Here is a 24,654-nt window from a genome sequence, read left to right on the forward strand (position 1 = left end):
CAATAGCTCATTCTATGGAATATTATCACTTTACTGGGAAGTCCATAGTTATTCAGATATTACTCAGTAATGTCTGTTAGTGTTTCCCAGTATTTGTTTTCTTTTATTTTCTTTTTATAGATTTATTTATTTGAAAGGCAGCATGACAGGGAGAGACAGAAATCTTTGATTCACTGGTTCATTCCCCCAAATGGCCACAACTGCCAGGCCTGTGCCAGGCTGAAGCCAGGAGCGAGGAACTTCATCCATGTATTCCGTACAGATGGCAGGGGCCCTAGTACTTGGGACCATCATCTGCTGCTTTCCCAGGTTCATTAGCAGGGAACTGCATCAGAAGTGAAGCAGCCAGGACTTGAACCAGCACTCTAGTATGGGTTGCTGGCATCACAAGCCGTGGCTTAACCTGCTGTGCCGCAACTGTGGTGGGGTAGGGGTTGCAGAGAGAGGGCTTCATTGTTTTAATATTCTAATTTAGGGCACTGTTCTTTTTTATTTAGTAAATATAAATTTCCAAAGTACAGTTTATGGATTACATTGGCTACCCCCCAATAATTTCCCTCCCACTTGCACCCCTCCCATCTCCCGCACCCTCTCCCATTCCATTCACATCAAGATTCATTTTCAATTATCTTTATATACAGAAGATCGATTCAGTATATATTAAGTAAAGATTTCATCAGTTTAGGGCACTGTTCTTTTTATAACTTAACATTTCTTATTCATTGGACACAATTTACTTATTAGAGAGTGAGTGACACAGACAGCAAGCTCTCATTAGCTGGTTCTCTCCCACAAAAGCTTATACTGGCTGGGATGAAGCTGTGAGCCAGGAACATAGTAGTCCAGGTCTCCCTGTGGGTTGCCGAGACTCAGTCACTTGAACCATCACTGCTGCCTTCTGGTGTCTGCATCTCCTTGTTGGTGTGGTGAGCACGGAGCTGGAGTCAGGAGCCAGAGTCACGGAACACAGTTTTTTATAAAAAATACCTGGGCTGGGGCCAGCGGCGTTGGCTCCCATATGGGCTGAGTCACAGCTGCTCCATTTCCAATCCAGCTCTCTGCTATGGCCTGGGAAAGCAGTGGAAGATGGCCCAGGTCCTTGGGCCCCTGCACCCACATGGGAGACTCAAAGGAGGCTCCTGGCTTCGGATTGGCGCAGCTCTGGCCGTTGCAGTCAATTGAGGAGTGACCCGTCGGATGGAAGACCTCCCTCCCTCTCTCTTTCTCTGCCTCTTCTCTCTCTGTATAACTCTTTCAAATTACTCAATAAATCTTTTTTTTTTTTTAAAAGATACCTGAAAGGATAAAGTAGAGTAAAAGGTGTTTGAAGTACTATAAAAGTAATTTAGGATTTTGAGAATTTTAATTTCTTGATCCAGATTTCCATTTCGAAACATGAAATGTTATGAAACAGTTCAGAAGTTGGTATAAGTTCGACTATTATGGGTTAAATGGTTTTGGAAACAATGGGAGTGGGGAAAAGTAGATGTAATTAGTATTTGGTGCTAGAATCAATAGAACTCACTTGGAGTGGGACTCAAAAGGAGAAAGTGGCAAAGGTGAAGCTGTGTGGTATGAGAGATAGGGTGTGGGGCTGGCGCTGTGGTGCAGTGGGTTAACACCCTGTCCTGAAGCACCAGCATCCCATATGGGCACTGGTGTGAGACCCAGCTGCTTCACTTCCAATCCAGCTCTCTGCATGGCCTGGGAAAGCAATAGAAGATGGCCCAGGTCCTTGGACCCCTGCACCCATGTGGGAGACCCAGAGGAGGCTCCTGGCTCCTGGCTTCAGATTGGCGCAGCTCCGGCCGTTGCAGCCGATTGAAGTGTGAATCATCGAATGGAAGACCTCTTCCCCTCCAACCTCTGCCTCTCTGCCTCTCCTCTCTGTGTGTAACTCTGACTTTCAAATAAATAAGTAAATCTTCAAAAAAAAAAATAGAAATAGGTGAATAGCAGGACAATGAGTAATGAACACACACAACACACATGGAGGTGTGGGTAGTTTGTGTGTGTGTGTGTGTGTGTATGTGTGTAATGTGCAGGATGAGTTCAGCTCCATACCTTGTGAACATGTGGTACCCTGTGTCATCCAAACAGAGGTATTTTGGAGACAGTTTTTAAAGTAGTCAGCATGCAAACAAAGCAATGGGAGAGGACCTGAAAAGAACAGTTTTGTGGTTACTGATAATGAAGCAGTCAGAAAACAGAGCTTCCAGATGATACTTGGGAGGAAGTAACAGTGACGGGAGAGAGCAAGACTGTGGCAGCTAGGAAGAGCTGTGGATTATGCTGGGCAGTGATAGAGTGAGGTGGTAGCACTCTCTGGCTGAGGTGTGGCATTGTAACTTGATGGTGCTAAAGTCAGCAGGGTTCCATTTTGCTCTTCTCCATAAGTTAGCAACCTAGGTGTGGTTAAGAAGTGAGCTGTTGTGTTACCGGGCTTTGGTGATTTTTTTAGGCTGCTCTGATAAAAGTAGTGGAGTAAGAACATTGGGGATGTTGATAAAGACAGGTTGACGTGAGGCATGAAGAAATGTGCCCTGGATTAACTGAAGGCAGTGAAGATGGGAAGTATTTACATGTGTGGTGGTGATTAAGGAGCTGAGGGGCTGATCAAGTTAGACAACAGGTCAGGCTATCGCTGCCTGAAAAGCTGGAATGTTGGGGGTCTGGTGCAGGGTCTGGTGCATCTATCTTCCTGATGGCACTCTTGCTCTGATATTGAACATGGGCACAGTTGGTGAAAAAGCAGGGAGGCTGAGAAACTGAGATAGCAGATAATTGATTAAGTAGTCAATCTCCCTGGAATAGTGGCAAGATTTGCTATGGGGAGAGTCTGTGTTGCCCAAAGTTATTTGACGAGGGATGAGTCATTGGGAGGCTGGCAGATGGCAGCGGAGCAGGCATTGGAAGGAGCTATGGCTCAAAGGAGGGGTTAGGATGTGAGTGGAGATGTCATTGACCAAGGACAGCAGCAGGTTTTGTCAGATTCACATACCTCTGCTCAGTGAGGTACAGTGGGGATGTGACAATAGGGTCTACAACTGAGGAACAAGGAGGGACCATTATCTTAAGATTCATTTTTTAATTTGAAAAGCAGAGTTACACAGAGAGAGGGAGAACACAGAGAGAGGGAGAGACAGAGAGGTCTTCCATCCACTGGTTCACTCTCCAAATGGCTGCAACAGCTAGGGCTGGGCCAGGTCAAAGCCAGTAACTTCATCTTGGTGTCCCAAATGGATAGCAGTGATCCACACACTTGGGCCATCTCTAGCTGCTTTTCCCAGGGCATTAGCAGGGAGGTAGATGGGAGGTGGAACACCAGGACATGAGCTGGTGCCCATATGGGATGCCAGAGTCACAGGCAGTAGCTTTGCCTGCTATGCCACAATGCTGTTCCCCAAGAAGGTCCATTATCTAAAGAATTAGGTTTCATTAAAGAACAGAAGACAAAAGATATGTTCAGTGAAACAGACAGAGGCTCTTACTATGTAATTAGAGGTTCTAGACAGCACTCACTTAAGGGGAAGCAGATGTAGGAGTTTGGGTAGATGACATGCAGGAACTGTGGCAGCCACAGTCACTTGTGGTGAGAACAGGGGCGGTAAGAGGCCTGTTGTGGGTATGTACAAACTGGTAGCTGGGCTGGGATTTTTGTTGGTTTGGAACCTGAAATCCAGGAGCTGAGGGTGACAGGTGGGTTGGATAAAGTACTACTGTCCACTTGAGCTACTAAGCCAAGAGCCTCTCCCTCACAGTGCCTGGGACAGCATGCTCCTAGGCTGTGATGGACCTCCAGGGTGTGGGCTTTGGGAATTGGAGTAGGCTGTGTTCTCTCCAACCTGATTTGTTTCTTGGCAAGCTTTTGGAGCTGTCTCGGCTCTAAAGCTATGATGCCCTCTTTTTTAATTGAATTAAATGATGTAGGTTAGTTTTTGTAGCACTCAGTTGTTTTATACCTCTCCTCATGCCTACTGCTAGGATCTGATTTCATTGCTTTTAACTTTTAACTTTGATTCTGGTTATCTAGTTGACTCTCTATCACTCTGGTAACCCAATATCCTTAATAGCTGGGATTTTATCTGACGCCAAAGACTCTATTCAGTCATTAGATGCAGAGCTAACAAATTACCAAACACTTCAGAGAATACTCTTTAGTGATTTCTTTTGTGGTGCAGCTTTTCAGAGAGTTGTTCTCATGAGCCATTATACCAAAAGAACCACGTTTTTGCTAGCTAATGGCAAGGTGGTCACAGGCTTAGAACCTTAGGGCTGACAGCCTACTAGAGCCCCATCATGTCCCCCTCTATCCTCCAGGGATGAGGACATTGAGTTAGAAAGGTGGCAGCAGAGCTGGGTCTTGTGGGTTCTGACCCATTATGCTCCTTACACATCTCGTGTTGTCATGTCTCTTTGTTCAGCAGTGTGGTGTGAGGGAAGGAGAGCCATCGCCCAGGAATGAAAGTTGTCTGTTAAGGAGAAATTCAACTTATTGTAAAATTACCTAAATATTATCTAAAACTACCTTATCTTTTTCCATTTTTAGGAAGAAGTAAGTCTAATTTGGGCTGGACACCTCTTCATCTGGCATGCTATTTTGGACATAGACAAGTGGTCCAGGACTTGTTGAAGGTCTTTTTATAACTTTTTTTTTTAACTACTCTAATAAATACCATTAGTGTGGACATTGTAAAATGCACGCCTAAGAAAAATCACTGAGTCATAATGGTTTATTTAAAGCAATGTATTGGGGTCCAGTGTTGTAGTGTAGTGGGTTAAGCTGCTTCCTACAACCCTGGCACCACATATAGGTGCCAGTTTGAATCCTGGCTGCTCTACTTCTGATCCAGCTCCCTGATAGTGCAATTGGGAAAGCAGTGGAAGATGGCCCAAGTGCTTGGCCCCCTACCATCCAAGTGGGAGACCCGGAAGAAACTCCTGGCTTCAGCCTGGCACAGCCCTGGCCATTGGGAAGTTAACCAGCAGATGGAAGGTTGGGCACTCTGTGTTTATCTTCTCTCTTTCTCTCCCCTCTCTCTTTAACTCTGCCTTTCAAGTAAAATAAATAAATCATTAAAACAAAAAAAGCTCATTACTAAAGATACTTAATTGTTCTAGTTTAATTAAATTGTCAATCTTTAATCATGAATTTTATATTATTGACTTTAAAATTGCAAAAATGTGCATATTAATGAAGATACTATTTTCAGTTTTTGAGCATGATAGTTGAAAAAATGCATTTATAAATTGAAAAATGTCAGAATTTCATAGTACACATTGTACTTAATAAGAATTGAGCTTATATTTCTCAATTCTGATGAATAAATTTTCATATTGATGTTTCTTTTTATTTATTTTCCTTTTATTTGGAAGGCAAAGGGAGAAACAGAGACAGAAGAAATCTTCCATCACTAGTTCACTTCCAAGATACCTATAATAGTGAGGGTTGGGTCAGGCTGAAGTCAGGAACTTAGAATATTATTTGGGTCTCCTGTGTGAATGGCAGGGAACCACATACTTGAGCCATCATCTTCTGCCTCCCAGGATGCACATTAGCAGGAAGCTGAATTAGAAGCAGAGTAACTGATTCAGACCAGGCATTCTGATAACGGGATATGTGCATGTCAAGCAGTGACTAAGTGCTTTTGCTAAACACCTACCTCTGATATTTCTGAAACTGGGCTTATTTTACAGCTCATCTATATATTTATGTGTGATGGCTTTTTTTTATTATTATTATTAAACCCGAAAGCATGTTAAATTGCTTGAGAAGGAAACAGGGTATTATTTCATTCAGACACATTTTGTTGTTTTTCCTCCCATGGGATTGCATCTAAAGAAGAAGCACAAGTGTATAGATTTTTTAAAGAAGCTTTTTATCCTATCAGGTACATTTTTACTTTTCAGGAAACCAAATATTTACTTTCACTTTGAGTTGATTTATTTTCATTGACAACCAAGCAATGTTAATCATTTTAATTTCTGAAATATTTAACATTTTTTTTAGGGAATTATTTTCACCTTTGTGTATTTCTTGGCATGTGGAAGATACTTAACATTTTCATGTTTGCCAGGCTGGTGCAGAAGTGAATGTGTTGAACGACATGGGAGACACGCCACTTCATCGAGCTGCCTTTACGGGACGAAAGGTGAAAACATTGTTGTTCAGTGTTTGCAAATGAAATATTTGGAAGAGCAGTTGTGAATGTTTTCTGTGTTATAACCATCTGTCTGGCAACTGGAATAAGCCATTACAAACTTGTATATGCCAGCACTTTGGGTCAAAAGGGCACAACATCTTGGAGCTGGACTGAGAGGTCAAGCACCAGTGTCGTGAGCCGCCCGCTTTCTCATACACCTGGTAGGAGGTCACTCATCTGTGCTTGTGGACCTCAGCGGTGGGGCACTCCTGACTTTCTATTCCTTTTTAAAGATGGCTTCAGTGAGGTGCAATTCACATTATGTGAAGCTCTTCTTACTCTTAATACTTTCACAAAGTGGTGAAACCGTCATTACAATCTAGTTTGAGAACATTCCTTTCATCTCAGAAAGTTTCCTGCTGCCTGTTTACATTCATTCCCTGCCCCCATCTCCAGCCTCAGACTACCACTGGTTTGTCTTCTGTCTCTAGACATTTGCCCTTCTGCATCATTTCTTAGAAATGACATCATACAGACTTCTGTGTCTGGCTTCTTTGGTTCAGCATAATGCTGTAGAGGTTCATATGTGCCATGGCATGTTTGGTTGGTTGTTCCTCTTTATGAAAGAATGATATTCCAGTGAACAGATCCACCACGTTTTGTTATCCAGGCACCATTTATTGGAAAGACATCTTTTGGCATTGCATTGCCTAGGCATCTTTGTTGAAAATCAGTTAATGATAAATGTAAGGGTTTATTTCTAGATTTTCTGTTTTTTTTTTTTTTTCCCATTGATCTGCGTCTCTATCCTTACACCACTTTATTACAGTAGTTTTATAATTAAGGTTTTTTTTTTAAGATTTATTTTATTTTTTGAAAGAGTTATAGAGAGAAGTAGAGACAGAGAAGTCTTCCATCTGCTGGTTCACTCCCCAGATGGCCACAATGGCCAGAGCTGTGGCGATCTGAAGCCAGGAGCCAGGAGCTTCCTCCGGGTCTCCCACGTGGGTGCAGGGGCCCAAGGACTTGGACCATCTTCTGCTTTCCCAGGCCACAGCAGAGAGCTGGATTGGAAGAGGAGTAGCCGGGACTAGATCCGGCGACCACACATGATGCTGGCGCTTCAGGCCAGGGCGTCAACCCACTGCGCTACAGTGCCGGCCCCTATAATTAAGTTTTGATATCGAGTTCTGTTTGCTCTCCAACTGATCTTTTCAAAACTATTTTGGCTATTCTTAGTTCTTTATATTTCCATATAAATTTTAGGATAATCTTGTCAATTTCTATAGAAAGACTTTAGAATTTTACTGGAAATTATGTTGTCTTGAATTGCCATCTTGACAATATTAAGTTTTCTAATCCCTGAACATAATAAATCCCTGTCTCCTTGTTTATTTGAATGTTTATTTTAAATAATGGTGTTTTAAAGTTTTCAACATTCAGATCTTGTGCTATTTTAGTTAAATTTATTAACTTGTCTGGCCTTTAATGTATGGAATCTGGAATAGTCTGGTCAGCTGATGTTACTGGTTAGTTTTTTCTTTTTAAATTTGTTTACCCCTTTGTGGGCATAGCTTACTGGTCAGCCAGTGTTTGGATAGTGACAGGCTCAAATACCCAATCCTGTAGGGCTTCTACTCACTGCTTGTGGATTTGTTTTTAGGTTAGAGAGCACTTTCAGTGTTAAGATGTTTCTCATTTCTGGCCCTGCTCTTTCTGCATGGCCCTCTCTCATTTTCCCTGCATGTGTGTGAAGTTTTTCAGCAGCTTAGTAAGTAGGAAGGGAATCTACTATTTTGGTTCTTTCATTTCCAGGTTCCTCCTGTCTCAGTGTTGAATGGTTTTGCCATTTGCCCTATGTGTTAGGCAGAATGTTGGTCCTCCAAGAATGTCCATGGCTTCCTCTGGGACACTTGTGAGTATGTTTGGTTACCTGGCAAGGAGAAATGAAAATTGCAAGTGTAATTGAGGTTGTTAATCAGCTGACTTTAAAATAGGAAAATTATTTTGGATTAATCTGAGTGGGCCAAAGGTAATCACAAGGTCCTTAGAAATCTAAAAGGGAGTTAAAGGAGATATGCCCATGAAAGTGTTGTTGGCTTAGGAACTAGAAGAAGGGACCCTGAGCCGAGGAATGTGATCAACCTTTAGAAGCTGGAGAAGCATGGAAGAAAATTCTCCTCTAGGATTTCTGGGGGGGAGGTGGGGCGGGGCACAAAAACAAAAAAAACACAGCTCTATACATTTTGACCTTACCCAGTGAGTTCTGTTTCAGATATCTGAGAATAAATCTGTTTTAAGTTGCCACATTTGTGACAGGTTGGCACAGCATCAATAAAAACTATGTCCTCTTATGGGAAAAGTCACTTCATGGTGCCAGACTTGTAGGTTTTCCATTTGTTTCCTACAGATTTTGCTGCTGTTACTGATCTTGCCTTTTGGCATGGGTTTTTCCCTGTTACTCTAAATCAGGTCAGTTTGCTCTGGCAGCAAAGCTACTGGTTGTCTCTGACAAGCTTGCCCTGGTAAATTTTCGGGAAAGTAGGAGAAAGGTAAGAGCCTGTGGCTGGAAGGCTCAAGTCTCCTGATATTCTAATCTGAAGTTCTAGCGATGCCTGTTGAATAACTACCTCTTGATTTCTTTCTTTACTCCCTCCCTCCCTCCCTCTCTTCCTTCCTCTCTCAAGATTTATTTACTTGAAAGACAGAGTTATAGAGAGGCAGAGGCAGTGGAAAAGAGAGAGATTGTCCATCTGTTGGTTCACTCCCCTAATGGCTGCAACAGCCAGAGCTGGGCCAACCTGAAGCCAGGAGCTTCTTCCAGGTCTTCCATGTGGGTGCAGGGGCCCAAGCACATGGACCATTTTCTGCTGCTTTCTCCAGGCCATAGCAGAGAGCTGGATCAGAAGTGGAGCAGCTGGGACTTGAACTGGCCCTACCTTTTGATTTCTTACCTGTAGTGAATGTCTAGCACTGTGAAATAGTTTTGCCAGTTTTATACTTACCTTTCAGTATAACAGTTCTTTGAGCTCTGTGAGCCATTATAGCCATAAGTCACTTCATCTCATTGACCTAAGTTTTTAATGATCTGCAAATTAACTATGTGGTAGAGTGTGTTCGTTGACACTTTTTATTGACTGTTAAGTCGTGTGATCCCAAATAGTTTTTGTATAAACACACAATTGGAAGTATATATGCATTTTTCACAGGTTATAGAAGAAAGAATTTGTTAATGTTTCAGTTTTCATGGTTCTAATGACTAGATTTAATGAATTTTTATATAAATTGTAAGTCAACCCAGTAAAATGCACTAACCATGTGAGAATTAGTGCATTTCACACTGTTCATGCCCATTTGTTCATGTTGACTCTGGTGAAACAGATACGGGGTCTTACTAAAGGTGAGAAAGAAGTGCTGGTTGAAACAGTAAGCAGTAGGTTTACTGCCATGCTGGACTCTGCTGGTTTTCAGGCATGAGCTGCCGATGGTGTGGACTGCTTGCTGTTTCCCTTTCAGAGCCTGTGCTTCTCAGTTTTTGCTGTGTACCTGATAAGTTTCTATTGCCATCTGTTTCCATATGGCCCAAATACATCCACTCCTGAAAGCACAGTTCATTTGTAATCTCTGTGAATTTGTTTCTGATTTCTTGCGCTTGGAAGGAAGCCGTGCTTTTTCTAGTTTTCCTGGGACTTTATAGCACTTTGACTCATCTTCTGCCTTGTGTTGGAATCATCGTGGTATGGTCACATTAATCTTGCAAGGAATCAGCACATGCCTTTTTTTTTTTTTTTTTTTTTTTTGGTATTCCTTCTCCCACAAACAAAATCCAGGTCTAATTCTCCATCTTTGTGATACTGAGGTAAAACCATTCGTTGTCTGTGAGTGGGTCTTCACATGTTTGGCCCTTTCTGTCATTTTCTTGAACTTGGAATGTGAGAGCATACTAAATTGGATCTCAGCTTGATTTGAACATTGTCATATTTATTGTGCTATCTGCTGTATCAGAAAATAATATTTAGCTGGAGCTAAATGGTTGCATCTCACAGGAAGGCAATAAAATTTATGTGCCCAGGCATGAACAGTTTAATTTCTGATTGTACTCATGAAATAATTGAATTATTTTGTTCTGATGTGATCTTTTACCATGAAGACACTTTTAAATATTATTCTGAGATTTTGTTATTTAATAAATAGAATGTTGCATTGAAAGGGATTTGGTTCATTATAAGGTGCTTTGAGTTCTTGTCCTCTGGAATATATGAAACAATCCCCCCCCCCCCCCAAGTTTAATGAGTGCTCTGGGCTTTTCTTGGTACATTAGTGACCCCTACTGTTCATTGGTAAAAAATAGTATGAAAGTTTTAAAATCTTAGCATTTATTCCTTTATTTTTCAAGTGCAGCTAGAATGCTGGAGTTTTTATACTTTTTATAATCAATTAAAAATACAGCTATGACTTTGTACTGGACTTCTGTGTTTCTGTCTGCTCAGCCTCCACACATCTCTTCTGTTTGGGGGAATCTGAAGACAGGCATAACTTTCTTATCTGCTCCCCGGAACATGGCTAGGCTCAGCCAATGATACATATACCAGTCCTGGTCTTTGAACTTTAAAGGAATGACCAATGCCCAAGTGTCCACGGGCAGCCCTGCCATGACAGGTTGGCATCCTATAGCACTATTCTGGCTAAGCCCTTTGCTAAGTGTCCCATGGTTTCTCTTATATTTTTTTTTAAACTGAACTAATGAGCTACCCAATATACTTCCAATCAAAACTATAATTAATTTAAAAATACAGCTATAATCAATGTACTAAATATTTGTATTTTGGCATCAACCTTTATTTTTTAGTGGAATTGGGGATACATGTACATTTAAAACAAATGCTTACATTCCATGCCTCAGAAATCTCTCAGCTAACATGTCGAAAGTACGTACATTCCTGGGTTAATACATGCCTCTAGGGCTCTCTAGGACACCACTTCTCATGCCTATGTGTTGAAGGCACTGTCCAAGATGGCATGTTTCATTAGTAACAAATGACCCCCCAAAGTAGAAGTCTAGACATTACCATTCACTGTGGGCTGGGTTCTCTAGGTTGCTGACTCAGATGGAGGTTAACGTGTGGCAGGTTGGCAGATTGGCAGATTTTCCTAGTGTGGGGTCACTGCTGTAGAAGGGAGGGGTGGGAGAGGCCAGAGACTGAAGTCACTTTCTTGAACCTCTCCTTGTGTCTTGTAAGAGTTCAAGTAGGCATAGTTTGTAAATTTCTTCTTTGTAACTGTTGAAACCTGAAGTCTGAATGACGAAATTGCTTAGCAAGTACATTTTTTTCATGTGGAATTTCGTTTTTTTTTTTTTTTTTTTAAAGATTTATTTACTTATTTGAAAGTCAGAGTTACACAGAGAGAGAGGCAGAGAGAGAGAGAGGGGTCTTTCTCTGATGGTTCACTCCCCAGTTGGTTACAATGGCCGGAGCTGCACCCATCTGAAGCCAGGAGCCAGGAAGGAGCTTTTTCCGGGTCTCCCATGCGGGTGCAGGGGCCCAAGGACTTGAGCCATCTTCTGCTTTCCCAGGCCATAGCAGAGAGCTGGATGGGAAGTAGAGCAGCCGGGTCTCGAACCTGAGCCCATATGGGATGCTGGCACTGCAGGCCAGGGCTTTAACCCGCTGCGCCACAGCGCCGGCCCCATGTGGAATTTCTCTGAGATAGTTGTAGCAGAACACCTTCCTTAAAGAATCAGCATGAGAATATTCATAGTAGCATTATTTCTAACAGCCAAGAGATTCATCAGTTAACGAATGGATAAACAAAATGTAGTATGCCCTCACAGTGAACTGTTATTCATTAGTACAGGAGAGTGAAAAATTGATACATGCTGCAACATAAATGAACCTTGAAAATTTGCTAAGTGAAAGAAACCAGGCACAAAAGGCCTCACAGTGTAGGATTCCTTTATAGAAATGCCCAGCATAGGCAGATCTGTAGAGACTGAAAGTGAATGAGCGGTCACCAGGGGCTCGGGAAGGGAGGAATAGGGAGGGATTGTTCTTGGATGCGGTGTCTGCTTTTGGGATGATTAAAACGTTCTAAAATTAGGTAGTGATGATCACTGCCCAACTCTGAATATACTAAAACCCACGGAATTGTACACTTCCACATGGTGACATTAGGCTATGTGAATTATGTCTTAATAAAGTTGTTTAAAAAGTTAATCTGGATATAGGAATAATTAAAAAGAATGTGGACAGACTATGCTAGAAGGGTCAGGAAAGAACAATGTAATTCCACTGCTGAAACGGGTACCCCGTGAGGGGAAAGTACATGGAGTTGGATTTTCATAAAACACCAGGGATGACTCGGTACAAAGAACTCCAGAGCTTGAGGGGTGATGAGAAAGAAGCTAACTCATTTGGTGTCTGTGCAAGAGCCAAAGAAGGCAGGATGGTGCTGAATTTGGGCTCAGAGAAGCATAGTTAGGTTTAAAAGAAAACTTTTTTATTACTTTTATTTTTTGGTTTGAGTCCTCCTATCTACTAGGTTACTTCCCAATTGTCTACAACAGCCTGGGCTGAGCCAGGACAAAACCAGGAGCTGTAAGGTCAATCCAGGTCTCCCACATGGGTAGCAGGGATCCAAGTACTTGAGCTATCACCTGCTGCCTTAGCAGGGAGGAAGAATCACAAGCTGAGGCAGGACTTATACCCAGGGGCTCTGACATGGGATGTGGTGTCCCAAGTAGCATCTTAAGTGTGGTGCCAAACACCCATCCCTGCATCAGACTATTGAAGAACCTTAAAGCATTTTCTCTCCATTGAGATTTTAAAAGTAGGCAGTGCCTTATCTCTTTGGGAGTGTGTGTGTCATTGATGTCACTTAAGTAGGAAGTCAGCCACTTGTCTCTTGAGGTGTTCTCTGGCTTACTGACTCTGATTCTACAAATAACCCTTTCCAGTGGTTGTTCTCATGCCTGAGAGCCTGCATTCCTCACTTGGAGGGCTTTATTTTCAGATTTAGTCTGAGGTCAGGCCTCAAACATCATTTCCTTTTCACCTTATTCATTGTTATCTTTGCCCATTTTAAAATTGGAATTTTTGTTTTATTGTTGGATTGAAATGTTCTTTATATATTCTGGTTACATGGCTCTTATCAGATGTGTTTTGTAAATTGTTTTTAGCATCCTGTGGCTCAAGCTGCCTTCTTTACTAACTTGAACTTTTTATGTAAAATAGGAAAATACTTCTTCCAAAATGCTACCTTTTTTAAAGATGGGAAATGCTGAGATGTTTTGTAAGAATTTACTTTAGTAAGATGTTAGAGGATTTCTTAACCATTTCTCTATTTTTAAAATGTGGTAGGATATTCTGAAGGATAATATCCAGCTATAAAAAATGTGTTCGACAACATTATATATGTATGTTTATATACATATAAATATAAAATATCCTGGAAGAATTATGATTTACCTAGATATAAAACATATAACATATTACTACTATGTTAAAAAGTAAAATTATATTTAAAAAGTCAAACTTATGCATAGGAAAATGTTTAGAGATAATACCAAAATGTATATTGTGGTCCATATAGTGACCAGGATAAAAAATTTACTTTTCCCTGTGTTTTTTAGATTTTACTTAAAATTGTTTTTTTAAACTATAAAGTCACCTTTAAAAGAATGAGAAATATTATGACCCAAATCATGTGTAACATGTAGTGACCCAGGATATCACTTCATGTGTCATAGGCACCATCCTCGCAGAGGTTAGAACAGCACTTAGTGTGACTCTAACACAGACCCTCCTTGTTTGCTGTGCATCTCAGGATAGCCGTGTAGCAGATACCTAACATTGTCTCCTTATTTCTCTATTTCTTTGCAGTCTCATTTTATAAGAGACCCAGTGATATCAGAATTACAAGGATACTTCAAAATTAGTGGGAAAATGGAACTAAAAGATGACTTTATTTTGTTGTCAAATTTTTTTTAAATTCATAGTTTTTTCCACAGTGGACATTTTCCATGAACTTTAAAAAACCTTCCATAATGTTTTTCATGACCTTTGTATGTTACCAATTAGTTTGAAATTTCTAAAAAAGTAATTAACCCTTAGAGTAAATGTGAATATCCTTGATTGTGAAATATTGGCTTTTGTGTTTGTATTGTTTTATACTGATTCTTTGATAGTGGTATATGAATATTCATAAGCCTGCATTACTTTAGGAAATAATGTTCTATCTTCTATGAGATTAACTTAATTATAAATTATCTAGAGTTTGTTGGGAAAATTATTTCCCAGTAGTTCTTGGAGAGATGCTATGAAGTGAATGTACTACTTATCCTAATTTAAATAGTGGCTTTGTTTACTTGCATATTTAGTTTGACCACACAAATTATTTTGATGAAGCAACCAAATAATTCGATTAAAAATTATAGAAGTTGGTAGCATTAGCAACTGTTCAGGCAGTTGCCAGTTATGAGAATTAGTTGAATCTGTTATTATACGCATAACTGATGTGATATAAAGATTCATACATAGTACTTTTTAGAAAATATAGTAATCATTGTTTTGGAAAAAACTGTAATGCAATAAAGTCTTAATAGCTCAAAATATTTTTCTTTTTTAGGAGTTGGTAATGCTTCTCTTAGAATATAATGCTGATACCACAGTTGTTAATGGGAGTGGACAGACAGCAAAGGAAGCCACTCATGACAAAGAAATCAGAAACATGCTTGAAGGTAAGTACATGAACAGCATTTACTTGAATTGTAGCCAAGCTGAGCAAATGAATAAAGTGACTTCTGAAACAGCAGCACAGATGAGAACAAGCCTGTGTGTTAATGATAAAATCACTGGAAAGTCACTAAGTAGACATAAAATTATCCAAATGGGAGTTTCCCCACTTAAATATCACATTGTACTTCAGTGATATGTACAAATATTGTGAATCAATCAAAAAATCAAACATTTTAAAATAAACTCATAATTTATACAAAGTTACAAGTTAAAAAAATCTGTTTTTGAGTACTTGAAAAAATCAGGAATTTAGAGACCTGAAGGTCTATGGCAGATGAGCTTATGCAGCATGATGGAGAAGCACAAACGTGCAGCACCGAGAAAAACGGTAGGAGGCACAGCTGTTGGGAGTCATTTGCTACTGGGAAAGTCAGCTCTGGCCAGCAGGGTTTTCCTGTGGCCTTCATCACAGCGGGACAGGTGGCAGTCATTCCGTGCTGGATCAGCTTCATTGTTACAAAGATGAAAGATCAACATAGGATAATTCTGTGAATGGATAATGCATGGCTGCTGTTACTTGTTGGTAGTCTTTCTAAAGCAGAGAAGAGAAGATCTTTAATTTCTACTTTGTGGTAAAGGTATTGAGTTAGAGTAGCAATTTCACATTTTTTTTTTTTTTTTTTTTGACAGGCAGAGTGGACAGTGAGAGAGAGAGACAGAGAGAAAGGTCTTCCTTTGCCGTTGGTTCACCCTCCAATGGCCGCCGCGGCCGGCGCGCTGCGGCCGGCGCACCGCGCTGATCCGATGGCAGGAGCCAGGAGCCAGGTGCTTTTCCTGGTCTCCCATGGGGTGCAGGGCCCAAGCACCTGGGCCATCCTCCACTGCACTCCCTGGCCACAGCAGAGGGCTGGCCTGGAAGAGGGGCAACTGGGACAGAATCCGGCGCCCCGACCGGGACTAGAACCCGGTGTGCCGGCGCCGCTAGGCGGAGGATTAGCCTAGTGAGCCGCGGCGCCGGCCTTCACAGTTTGTTTTTACTTGAAATGCAGAAAAGGGCAATATAATTAGGTATTACAGGGTATTGATTCTTACTTTGCTTTTTATTACTTTGCAGTCAGCCTTCAGAATTAAAATTGTCTCCTATGTTCTGTAATTACAAAGTAATATCTGCTCGTCAGACATCTCTAAGTCAGTGCCTTTGCTCATTTCTGCATTTAAAATGAATGTGCTCATTGCCAGTGAACAAGTGAATCGGCACATCCACTGTAGTACGTGATTCCCAGCTATGCAGAACATGTTAGATGTGGTCCCTACCATTTAATGAATATATTGTGACCCAATGGAGAGGATGAGGTATTATTTTTGATTCTGTCCTGTCATTTTAATGTATCAAGATGAGAACCAAAACTGAGATTTTTCCTGACAGACTGGAATGTTAGATGAGTGTGACAAGTTGACATTTAATAAGGGAAATTGTAAAGATGTGCTGTAAGACCCTTCCAAAAACCCAAACTGCATGTGAATAAGGCCTTGGTTGACTTGACTAGTAATATGATTTGTCAGCTGATACTGTCCTAGCCTGGGAAATAGAAGCTGAGACTTAATTGAGTGATTATGCTGTAATGAGATCCCCTTAGCCAGATATAGTATCATCTGTGGATAGAGCATTAAATGGGTTGTTGGCAGACTGAAGAATGTGTGTGGAGCAACTCACCAAGATCACAGGTAGAGCAGAGTCCATGTCATAGGGTAATAAACAGAGATGGGATGTTTCACCCCAGAAACATGGGGCACTTTGTTTCATTACTGGTGATGCTAACTGATCACTCAGTAGCCCACTGTCTTTTTCCATTTGTAATTAGTGAGTTCTCTTTGGGGATAAAAGTTGAGACCATGTAAGCATCCTATTTACCAATGAACTTTATAGTTAGTTGTTTTAGTATTCAGTGATAATACTTGTCTAAATAATTATTATAGTGATTGCAAAGTAGTAATTTTCTCACAAATGTAGTATATTTGCCAGGTACTCTCCTCATTTCTAATATAGTACTGCGCATATATATATATATAAATATATATATATATCAGGATATATATATATATATATATTAGGATAGAGGTACACTACATGACTTTTAAGATCCCTACTAATCTATATTCTGATTGAGAAGAGTTTGACAGTCATATTAAATTTTTATAGTATAGATGTTTTTATTAGATCTGGAATATTGGCTTTTTAAAAATTTAAAAACCTTTTTTTCATGTGCATGTAACACTTTTGCATTTTTATGGGACACAGTGAAATATTTCTTCACATTTATACAGCATAAGCCAATCAAACCAGGCAACTCGCCTTTCTGTTATGCTTGCTTTAAAAAATTCATTGAAATATAAAATATATGCCCGGTGCCGTGGCTCAATAGGCTAATCCTCCACCTGCTGCGCCGGCACACCGGGTTCTAGTCCTGGTCGGGGTGCCAGATTCTGTCCCGGTTGCTCCTCTTCCAGGCCAGCTCTCTGCTATAGCCCGGGAGTGCAGTGGAGGATGGCCCAAGTGCTTGGGCCCTGCACCCCATGGGAGACCAGGAGAAGCACCTGGCTCCTGGCTTTGGATCAGCGTAGTGCGCTGGTCACAGCGTGCTGGCCGCAGCACACCGGCCGCAGCGCACCAGCTGCAGTGGCCATTGGAGGGTGAACCAATGGAAAAGGAAGACCTTTCTCTCTCTCTCTCTCTCTCTCTCTCACTGTCCACTCTGCCTGTCCAAAAAAATATAAATAAATAAATAAAATAAAATATATGCAGAAAAACATATTTCATTAATGTGCAGCTCACTATTTTCATAAATGGAACACATCTATATAAATAGAACCTACATCAAGATACAGAACCTTCTCAGTACTGTAGGAGCCCCTGTCCCAAACGGGAATGATTGCTTGTGCTGCTTGGACTAGCAGTCTTTTCTCAGTGCCCTGAAAGAACACATGACAGGAAGTGTATGGAACACGTTCCAGGAACATAGGCAAGAGTTTCAACTCCTAATCCCTATTTTCTTTTATGCACCTAGATAACTAAGAAAGAAGTATTAGAGTATATTTTATTTCCTTTACTTAAAATCTGCAACCAGCATTATTAACCATTAATTATTCAGTACATATTTATTGACCAAATATGCATTGTGCACTATCATAAATGCTTAGGATATGCAGGAGGCTAAGACTAGGTAGTTGATTTTTTTTTTTTTTTTTGGACAGGCAGAGTGGACAGTGAGAGAGAGAGACAGAGAGAAAGGTCTTCCTTTTGCTGTTGGTTCACCCTCCAATGGCCTCTGTGGCTGGCGCGCTGCGGCCGGCGCATCGCGCTGATCCGAAGCCAGGAGCCAGGTGCTTCCTCCTGCTCTTCCATGGGGTACAGGGCCCAAGCACTTGGGCCATCCTCCGCTGCACTCCCGGGCCATAGCTGAGAGCTGGTCTGGAAGAGGGGCAACCGGGACAGAATCTGGTGCCCCAACCGGGACTAGAACCCCGTGTGCTGGCGCAGCAGGCGGAGGATTAGCCTATTGAGCCACGGTGCCGGCGAAATTGCTTCTTTTCTGTAATCCAAAACAGAAACCAGATCTAACAGAAAAGATACTTCATTTACATGTTCTAGGCACTTAAGCTAGGTTGCCAACAATTACTGCTTTTCATATATGTGTATACACACAAACACACACACACACACATATGAAAGTCAGCCTTGAGATAAGAGCTTGTACTTTGGAACCAACCTGCCCAAGTTTGTATCCTACCTTCTCTACTTTCTGGCTGTGTGGTTTTAGTTAAGTTCTGTAACATCTTGATGCTTCAGTTTCATTGTCTGCATAGTCAAGATGATAATAATACCTGTTTTACAAGTTAAGATTTATTGAGTTAACATTTTTAAAAAATATTTATTTTATTTGAAAGGTATAATTAGAGATCTTCCATCTGCTCGTTTGTTCCCCCAAAGACCTCAACTGCCAGGGCTGGGCCAGGCTGAAGCCAGGAGCTTCATCCCGGTTTCCCAGATGGGTACAGGGCCCCAAGGACTTGAGTCATATTTTGCTACTTCATCAGGTGCATTAGCAGGGAGCTGGATTGGAAGTAGAGTAGCCGGGACTAGAACCAGCGCCCACATGGGATGCTGGTGTTGTGGGCTGTGGCCTGAGCTGCTATACCACAACACTGGCCCCTAATGCATTAATATTTTTAATGTGCCTTGAGTAGCACTTATCACTTAGGAAGTGCTATAGTATTTGTTTAAGAAGTAAAAATAACTCTTATAGGGGCCGGCGCTGTGGTGCAGCGGGTTAATGCCCTGGCCTGAAGCGCCAGCATCCTATATGGGTGCTGGTTCAAGTCCTGGCTGCTCTACTTCCCATACAGCTCTACTATGGTCTGGGAAGGCAGAAGAAGATAGCCCAAGTCCTTGGGCCCCTGCACCCACGTGGGGGACCTGGAAGAAGCTCCTGGCTTCGGATTGGCACAGCTCCGGCCGTTGTGGCCAATTGAGGAGTGAACCATCGGATGGAAGACCTCTCTCTCTCTCTCTCTCTCTCTGCCTCTCCTCTCTTTGTGTAACTCTGACTTTCAAATGAATAAATAAATCTTAAAATAACTTTTATAGTCTGGAAATATGTAAGTAAATTGTTAGCAGTCTACATGTATTTATAAGGTTTTGTACATGTTTCTACCAATACTGTTTATTTTGAAGGTAGAGTCAGCATGAGAGAAAGAAATGTCTCTTACCCAAATGCCCGTGGCAGCCAGGGCTGCATCAAGCTGAAGCTGGGATCCAGGGAACTCAGTCTGTCTCCCACATGGTTGCAGGGACCCAGCCACTTGAGCCATCCTATGCTGCCTTACAAGTGTGCATTAGCCTTGGAAGCTTACCTGGGACTTAATCCATTGAGTGATACAGGTGTCTCAAGTGTTACCTTAACTGCTAAACAAAATGTCTGCCCTAATGCTATTTCTTAATGTTATTTGGCACATTTCTAAAGTTCCAAAAGGTGTGAAACCCATTTACCTACCTTTCCAAGGCAAATATCTAATAGTATTTCAATATGCAAAAGTAATTCATAATTATTTGTGATGGATATCATAGTGACTAAAGTACCTCTGGATATAAACAAATTCATCCAAACCTGAAAGAACTTGAACTCTAATCTGAAATGTAGGGCAGTGAGAACCATATAGTTTGTTACTTGAATTAGAATTCAAAACGTGTTGATTTTTCTTACCATGATCACTTTATTCTTTGTAATGATTTTTCACTTGTCTTTGTAATGATTTTTCTAATAGGATTCTGACTGACTAATGTGCATTTCTTTTGCAGCTGTAGAAAGGACTCAACAAAGAAAGTTTGAAGAATTACTTTTAGCAGCAGCAAGAGAAGGCAAAACATCAGAACTCACAGCTCTGGTAAAAATCCACAAAGCATTGCTTTACACTGCAGAAAAAGTTTCATTCATTGTTCAGTTCATAATTTAGTGAACGTGGCACCAAAAAGAAATCCAGAGATCATAAAATAGAATAAAAGTCCTTGAATATGTGAAAACAGTGAGCATGGTCATCATTTAATCAGGACACATATCAAAGGATGATTTTCTTCCCAGATTTCTGATTTACATTTGTATCCCTCCATTGAAAATTTGATTGATAAGAATGATTTTCCACAGCAAGTAGTTAATGTAAAGGCAACTTAAACTTTTTCATGTTAAGCCAATTAAAACTGAAACAACATACAAAAGGTCTTCAAAAGATTCATGGAAGATGTACATTATCTTTTAATTCTATTTTTCTACAAACTATATGTAGCTCCTTTGCACAGTATCCTATGAAGGAATATGTTTTTCTAAATGTGATGAGTGATGATTTCTGAAAGGAATGCTATACTTCTGGAAAGTAATATGCAAAGAATAAACAGTATTTTGGGGTATTGATGTCATATTAGAGCAGACTGAAAGCTTTGCCCACTTTATTTTTCTTTCTAGGAGATCAACTTTGCAATTTCCATTTCCTGCATATTCTCATTAAACATGAGACTCTAAATTCAACACTGAAGCATTGCCATTTACTTAAGAGTTATTTCAGCTCGTTTGAAAAGGCCTCTGGTTTCTAAGTATAGTGGCTAAAAACATTTTTAAATTTTGTGAAATGGAGACTATGTGAAGAAGTTTCTAAGGCAGTGAGGTGGGAATAGCAGATTCAGTAGGGCTCTGCCGTTTACACATTGAACATTTGTGGGATTCACTCTTCTGAAGGATTGGCTGTGCTCAGCTGATTCGTGGTTTTGCTGTCACAAGTGTGAATTACAGGACTGGAAGGAGCAAGCAGATCGTAGTGAGATCTTAATTTCAGGGTCTCATGGAGTGGTGCTGGCATAGTATGTGTTGTCTGTTGATGGGAGAGTTTGGGAACCCAGATACAGAATTGAGATCTTGTGGCATCTGAGGACAGGCATGGGGGTGGGAGGGTTGGCTGGTTTAGTGAGTGAGAAGCCAGACAGATGGTCTAGGTGCCAAGGAGCTGGCTGTTGTCCATGCGCTGCTGGAGCTCCTTCCTGGGGTTAGCAGAGAAAGTCTGTCTTGGAAATATAATTCTGCATTTCATTTCTTTAATTGTTAGCTCAATAGGCCCAATCCTCCTGACGTTAACTGTTCGGATCAGTTAGGAAATACACCCTTGCATTGTGCAGCTTACCGGGCCCATAAGCAATGTGCCTTGAAGCTTCTAAAAAGTGGAGCAGACCCTAATTTGAAGAACAAAAATGGTAAGCATGTTGATGACGGTCATTGTTGGTCATTTTGAAGCTATAAAATAAAGTCAGTGTGTATAAAATTATTTTTAGTATCCAGCCTTTACAAAACTGTGACACCTATTTATTTTTGAAGCCAAGGTTATTTCACATAAGAAAAAAATAAACATTAATTTGCCTCTGATTTAAGATTTAAATATGTAGTTATGCATCTCCACAGCAAGCACTAAGGATGACTTTGATAGATCTCATCTGCAGAAGATAAGTGCAGTTGATTTGTTACTTGTGGTAGTTGTGATCTGTAAAGTGCCACCAACACTGAATTAGTAGATACTGTGAGCCTCAAGTCACAACTTTTTGAATCAGTTGATCAATATATAACCATTTTATGTTTTTTTAATAAAAACTTCTTATTTAATATGTAGTGTAGCTTAATTAATGGTGACCTCATTGCCACCAGCACAGTAACTGGTGCCTGATCTCTAAGCACTTTCTCTAAGGTGCATTGTTGCCATGTCATGCTTAGGAATATTAGACAGCTTTTTAAACTGTGAGATCGCCAACCAAAACTACAGAAATGTAACAGTAGACTTCACTGAAGGCTGGAACAAAAAGGATGGCTGTTGCCTAGTTCTACCTCACCGGGGAAAGTGAGTGTTGGGTAACTTGAATTTTTCACCATTGCAGGCATGTCTGTGAGTGACCAAAAGGTCTCCACCAATACTGATTTTAGGATTACAGATACATTTTAGCAATAGGCAAGTTTGCAAATATGTAACCTGCAAGAGTGAGAATCAGCTATAAATATGTGACAGTATCAAAGACAGCTGGATAACCAAAAATGTAGCTGCAAAAGGTATATTGGGTATTCAAAAGAAGAGCATTCTACCAGGGCCTGTTTAGAATGCTTCCTGTTCCTTGCCAGCTGGGACAAAGGCTTGTCAGTGGTCCCGTGAGATCATATGTTCACCTCTGTAAGAGCCTAAATCACACTGCATGGTAATTGTTGAGTTATCTAACTGTCTCCCATGAGACTGAATTCCTCAGGGCAGGCCTAAATATTTTGCTCTCTGGTTTACCTAGCAGCTAGAATAATGTTTAACTCATAACACCTAGTAAGAGTTGCATGTTTTTAGAAGGGTTGGGGTAATTAAAAATCAGTTCATGAAGGAAGAGATACTTGATGTAGACCCTGAAGTTCTAGTAGGATAAAAAAAAATAGCCATTACTAAATGCTGCTATTTGTATTTGTGATGAAAGGCACCCTCCATATGCTTTAAATAGAAGCACAATGCCATTATTACCTAGGAAGATCTTGATAAGCATGAATTTGAGAGGAAAGATGAAAAGAAAAGCATGAATTTGAGAGGGAAGATAAGAAAAGGCACTAAAGTGAAAAAAGCCAAATTATCCTCAGGTTGGTACTTCCTAGGGTGCATGAAGGGAGTGGTATGGCACAACCCTATAAATGCAGGTTAGATTTGTACCAGAGAACAGGAGTCACATAACTAATTTTACATTTTCAAGTAGCCATATTTAAAAAGTAAAAACAAAAAGCAGGTGAAATGAACATTAATAGCATATTTTGCTTAAAGGAACATACCCAAAATACTGTTTCAACATGTAACCATTTAGTTAAGACAATTACCAGTGATTTTTTGCATTCCCTTTTTGGTTCTATGTCTTCGAAATCTGGTGTTTTATATTTGTACCATAACAGGTACATTTCAGGTACTGAATCACCACATGCACTAAGTGTCCACGGTGCTGGGCAGTGCAGATCTAGACTCAGGTTCCCTGGTTAACCATGCTGTCCTTACCTCGCAAATGCTAATCTGTCTATTCTCTGCTTGTCCATCTGGCAAACCCTAAGCTCAGGGGCCATAGCAGGTTAAGCCACTGTCTGCAGTACCAGCATTCCATATGGGTGCTGGTTCAAGTCCTGGCTGCTGCACTTCCAATCCAGCTCCCTTCCAGTCCTGCTAATGGCCCAAGCGCTTGGGCCCTTACACACATGTGAGAGACCTGGAAGAAGCTCCTGGCTTTCGATTAGCCCAGCTCCAGCAGTTGTGGCTATTTGGCAAGTGAACCAGGAGATGGAAGTTGTCTGTCTCTCTATCTCTGTCTCTCTAACTCTGCCTTTCAAATAAATAAAAATAAATCTTAAAAAAAAGCTAGCTCAAACTCAACTTCCCCAGAAAGGCCTTCCCTTTGCCCTTGAGACATAGGCTCTTCCTGGAATAAAAGCTAAAAAGAGAAACTGGGCATGGAGAAGGAGAAGCACTCTAGAGAAGTGAGAGAAATAACAGTTCCTAGAAGGCAAAAGAAGAAAGAAATTGCAGACTAAAGGGGTAGGCTGTTACTAGTGTCAGGTGCAACTTGGACTGAAGAAATTGAACACTGGGAAAATGCTGTGGAATTCAGTGACTAAATGCCCAGCACTCATTTCTGAAAATGCAGGTTCTACTGCACAAAAAACCAGGTTAGATAGTTGGGCAAAAAGATTCATGAGGAACAAGATATTAGAAAAAGGACTTGATGATTTTATTCAGACAGAGAATGTAATTTAGAAAAGGAAATGTTCATGGTCTGAATAAAAATAAGTTGGGACATAGATTTTTTTTCCTTGTGAATTCTTTTTTTAAATATTTTTCCCAGAAACCTTTTATTTAAGGAATGCAAACTTCATGCATTTCATAAATACAACTTTAGGGACATAGTGATTCTTCCCACCCGCACTCCCATGGGACATATATTTTTTATAAAGATTTATTTACCTGTTCATTTATTTATTCATTAATTTATTTAAAAAGCTAAGAGAGAGGGAGAGATAGATCTTCCGTCTATTGGTTCACTCCCAAAATGCCTGCAGTGGCTGGTATTGGGCCAGGCCTGACTGGAAATTCAGATCAGGTCTCCCAGATAGGTGGTGGGAACCCAACTACTTAAGCCATCACCTTCTGTCTCCCACAGTATATGTGATCAGGAAGCTGGAATC

General features: G+C 40.7%; 1 protein-coding gene across 19 annotated transcripts in view; it reads left to right on the forward strand.

The window, feature by feature from the left end:
• OSBPL1A (oxysterol binding protein like 1A) overlaps window positions 1-24,654 on the forward strand; it is a 230,497-nt gene that overhangs the window by 17,247 nt on the left and 188,596 nt on the right. For 12 of the 19 annotated variants that reach the window (XR_016214098.1, XR_016214099.1, XR_016214100.1 and 9 more), the window contains exons 3-7: window positions 4,550-4,635; window positions 6,078-6,152; window positions 14,769-14,880; window positions 20,235-20,320; window positions 21,527-21,671. Coding sequence is in view for 9 of the 19 variants with exons in the window: in XM_070050375.2 (XP_069906476.2) it covers window positions 4,550-4,635; window positions 6,078-6,152; window positions 14,769-14,880; window positions 20,235-20,320; window positions 21,527-21,671 (504 nt within the window). In the remaining 10 variants the exon portion in view is untranslated. Of the gene's footprint in view, window positions 1-4,549; window positions 4,636-6,077; window positions 6,153-14,768; window positions 14,881-20,234; window positions 20,321-21,526; window positions 21,672-24,654 lie in introns of those variants that run through there. The other 7 variants (XM_070050380.2, XM_070050381.2, XM_070050382.2 and 4 more) reach the window with 3 other exon arrangements.

The sequence above is a fragment of the Oryctolagus cuniculus genome, chromosome 10, assembly GCF_051225735.1.
Source record: "Oryctolagus cuniculus isolate XC-2025 breed Fujian yellow rabbit chromosome 10, ASM5122573v1, whole genome shotgun sequence".
Classification (NCBI taxonomy): Eukaryota; Metazoa; Chordata; class Mammalia; order Lagomorpha; family Leporidae; genus Oryctolagus; species Oryctolagus cuniculus.